The sequence below is a fragment of the Etheostoma cragini genome, chromosome 6 (genome assembly GCF_013103735.1).
Source record: "Etheostoma cragini isolate CJK2018 chromosome 6, CSU_Ecrag_1.0, whole genome shotgun sequence".
In the NCBI taxonomy this organism is placed as follows: Eukaryota; Metazoa; Chordata; class Actinopteri; order Perciformes; family Percidae; genus Etheostoma; species Etheostoma cragini.
The window spans coordinates 9,653,086-9,655,997 of NC_048412.1; the positions used below are offsets into that span (position 1 = coordinate 9,653,086).

A 2,912-nucleotide genomic window follows, 5' to 3' on the forward strand; every position below is an offset into this window, starting at 1 on the left:
TAAGTTTCAAACCAATAGCATTCCAGACAAACAGAGTGAATGTAGCCCCGCTGCAACATAAAGGTTGGATGTTGGCGGGTTTGGTTACAACAGACATGTGGTACTGCAGAGCAAAGAGCTCGACAGAGAATTCAGAAAGAATGAAGCTGCTGCCAGACCATTTCAAGGTGTTTTATTTTACCAGTGACTGTGTGGAGCCGTATGTTGAGGTAGGACCACTATACTGCATCTTACTATGTTAGGATATGTGCTGCATTTATGGGGTGAAATATACTTTAGCCTGGGGTAAAAACAAAATGTTGTCATCATTAAACATCCTTTCTAGACAGCAAGCGATCCAGCCATCCAGCTGTGTTAAACTTGTCCCTGCATCGACTGTTAGAGTAACATCTTTACCCTTTAGAATGACGTGTGCACTGTCTGTAAATGAGTCGCTCAACCACAAGTTTCTGTATGTACTGTAGGGGAAAGTCTCATTTGGTCTCATCTTGTGTCCTCCTCCAGATCATCGCATTGAAGGAGTCCAAGCGGCGCCAGAGTCTGTGTAGCTCGCTGGACTCTGTGGAAGAGGAGCCCGAGTACCTGGAGGAAGCTGAAGATGCTCTCCCTGTCCTGTGTGACCACAGCCAGCTGCTGGGTGACCAACACCTGGAGAAAGTAAGTTATACCCAGCAACATAAAAAATAAAAAAGAAGACATTCTGAGTGAATGATTTAGCATGATTACAGCCATCAACTTGTTTTGTTGTGATAGTTACTTTTATACATTTCAGTATGACATCTTTTGATTAACATCTGTTTTTCCTACAGCTTGCTGCTCACATGCCAGCCAGGACCCAGGGCTATCCTTGGCAACTGGTCTACAGCACAGCCATCCATGGGAGCAGTCTGAAGACTATCTACAGGAATACGGCAAGCCTGGACAGCCCTGTGCTGCTGGTCATCAAAGACATGCATAATAAGGTTAGCATCTTTATCTTAACTCTCCAATGCTTTACATGAAACAACTGACTGAGACCCTGGTTGATAGTGTATCTGGGAGGACTCCTTTAATGACCCAATGTCTCGGCCTTTTCAGGTTTTTGGGGCGTTCTCTTCTGACCCATTCAAAATCAGTAAATACTGCTATGGCACAGGGGAAACCTTCCTGTTCAGCTTCAACCCTGACTTCCAGGTAAGAGTGGGGTTTCCTGTGTGGTTACAAACTTATCTCCACCAGCTAGTCTGAGAACTGCTGCATTTATAGTACAAGTAAAGTTTGCAATCATTTGAGAAGTATTATTTAGCTGAGAAGCTAAACACAGTCTCTGGAAAGAAATAACTTTCAGAAAAGGATCACAAATACATTTTGAATGTGCCTTTGACATATTTTGAAACTTGTGCAATGGGTTTGACTACAAGTGTCTTAAGTCTTTTATTTGGCATGTTCCCAGATATACAGGTGGAGCGGAGAGAACTCCTACTTTGTGAGCGGCAACTTGGAATCTCTGCAGATTGGTGGAGGGGGGTAAGTCATGTGGTTGTTTATTGCCCCTATGAAATATAGACCTACACACTTAAAAAAAAAAAAAAGCAGTTAGGTCTGTCGATGTTATAAAGAAGCAAGATCATGACATGGTAACTTTAACTGTGACTCATCTGAAATCCCAGCACCCGGTATCTGTTAGAATAAAACATTAAGAGCCTTTAAAAGATTTGTCATTAAAATGTGTTTTTCTTCTTCTTGGTCTGTAGGGGTGGATTTGCCCTGTGGCTGGATACTGATCTGTACCACGGTTCAAGCTTCTCCTGTCCCACGTTCCGCAATGCGTCGCTCTCCACACATGAAGACTTCATTATACAAGACCTCGAAGTCTGGACTGTGCAGAACGGGGACAACAGATGAAAAGACGCCACTGTCCTGTCTGGAGTTACCAAACTTCCAAAAATTCCAGGGCGTACATGTGGTTTTAGCCACTACTGTACAAAACCTGAAAGAGCAGGTGCTGTCATCTGGGCACCTGGCTCAGTGTAGCCCACATACAGAAGTAAAAGGCTTTTGGTTCTCATGCTGGACTTTCTGTTTATGCTGGTGTGATCTGAGCCTGTTCAAGACAAGAGGCCAGATGAAATCCTGTAATTCAGGGTCCTGTTCCTTTAAACTACCGGCTATTCATCAATAGCCGCGTGGTAAGACCAGTCAGTCACCGGCATCTGACGCTTTGAGCCCTCCATGCCCTCCCTTTGTTGTGGGGAGCATTCTAATACAAAGGTCACAGAAACACTGGTGACTAAAAAAGATCTTAATGAATGTAAGCACATTCAGGATTTAAGGAAACATGTTTTGTTTGTGACATTTAAAATGTGTTTACAAGATGTGTAAGGTTTATGAAACTCATATATATTTAGTATAAACTAAAAGGTTAAACAAATAATTTATTTATTGTAAAATCACTGTAACATGATAGTACGCACAATGGCCTCTAATTGCACTTGTTTTTGTCTAACGTGATGTGTGGCTTTAATGTTGTTCTCCATTTGAAAACTACGGCTGCAGAGGAAGAACTAACCACTCAGGTTGAAAAATAAAAGCATAAAGTTACACTATAAACAGCGTATGGTCTGTGATGTGTGCAGTTTGTGGAGGAAGAGACATCAACTGTCAACTGTCACTTTTGGAAAGTGGGACACCTGCCTTCCTATTCCCATAAATAGACAATATAGCAACATTTACTTTTTTCATACTCTTATCATCAGTTTATGTAAATGTATTTAAAGAAAATCCAAACAGAAAAACAACATTTGTTTGTATAGTTTAATTCACTTTTTAATGTGTGTGTGTAAATCAGAGTCCGCTGTAGGTAGCACAGAACAACAAGGTAAACTAAAACGTGTGTAGTCTGTTGATATGATTAGCTGATACCAAATCTGATC

The 2,912-nt window shown here is 41.5% G+C and overlaps 1 protein-coding gene across 2 annotated transcripts in view; it reads left to right on the plus strand.

Annotated features, from left to right (window-relative positions):
- The window catches only part of LOC117946370 (nuclear receptor coactivator 7), a 4,439-nt gene extending 1,845 nt beyond the window's left edge, over positions 1–2,594 (plus strand). Inside the window, exons 1-6 of one of the 2 annotated variants that reach the window (XM_034874450.1) lie at positions 37–209; positions 505–657; positions 810–962; positions 1,078–1,173; positions 1,433–1,506; positions 1,734–2,594. In XM_034874450.1, the coding sequence (XP_034730341.1) occupies positions 69–209; positions 505–657; positions 810–962; positions 1,078–1,173; positions 1,433–1,506; positions 1,734–1,884 (768 nt within the window). In that variant the 5' untranslated portion in view covers positions 37–68 and the 3' untranslated portion in view covers positions 1,885–2,594. Of the gene's footprint in view, positions 1–36; positions 210–504; positions 658–809; positions 963–1,077; positions 1,174–1,432; positions 1,507–1,733 lie in introns of those variants that run through there. The other variant, XM_034874449.1, reaches the window with a different exon arrangement.
- Positions 2,595–2,912: the final 318 nt, after the last annotated feature.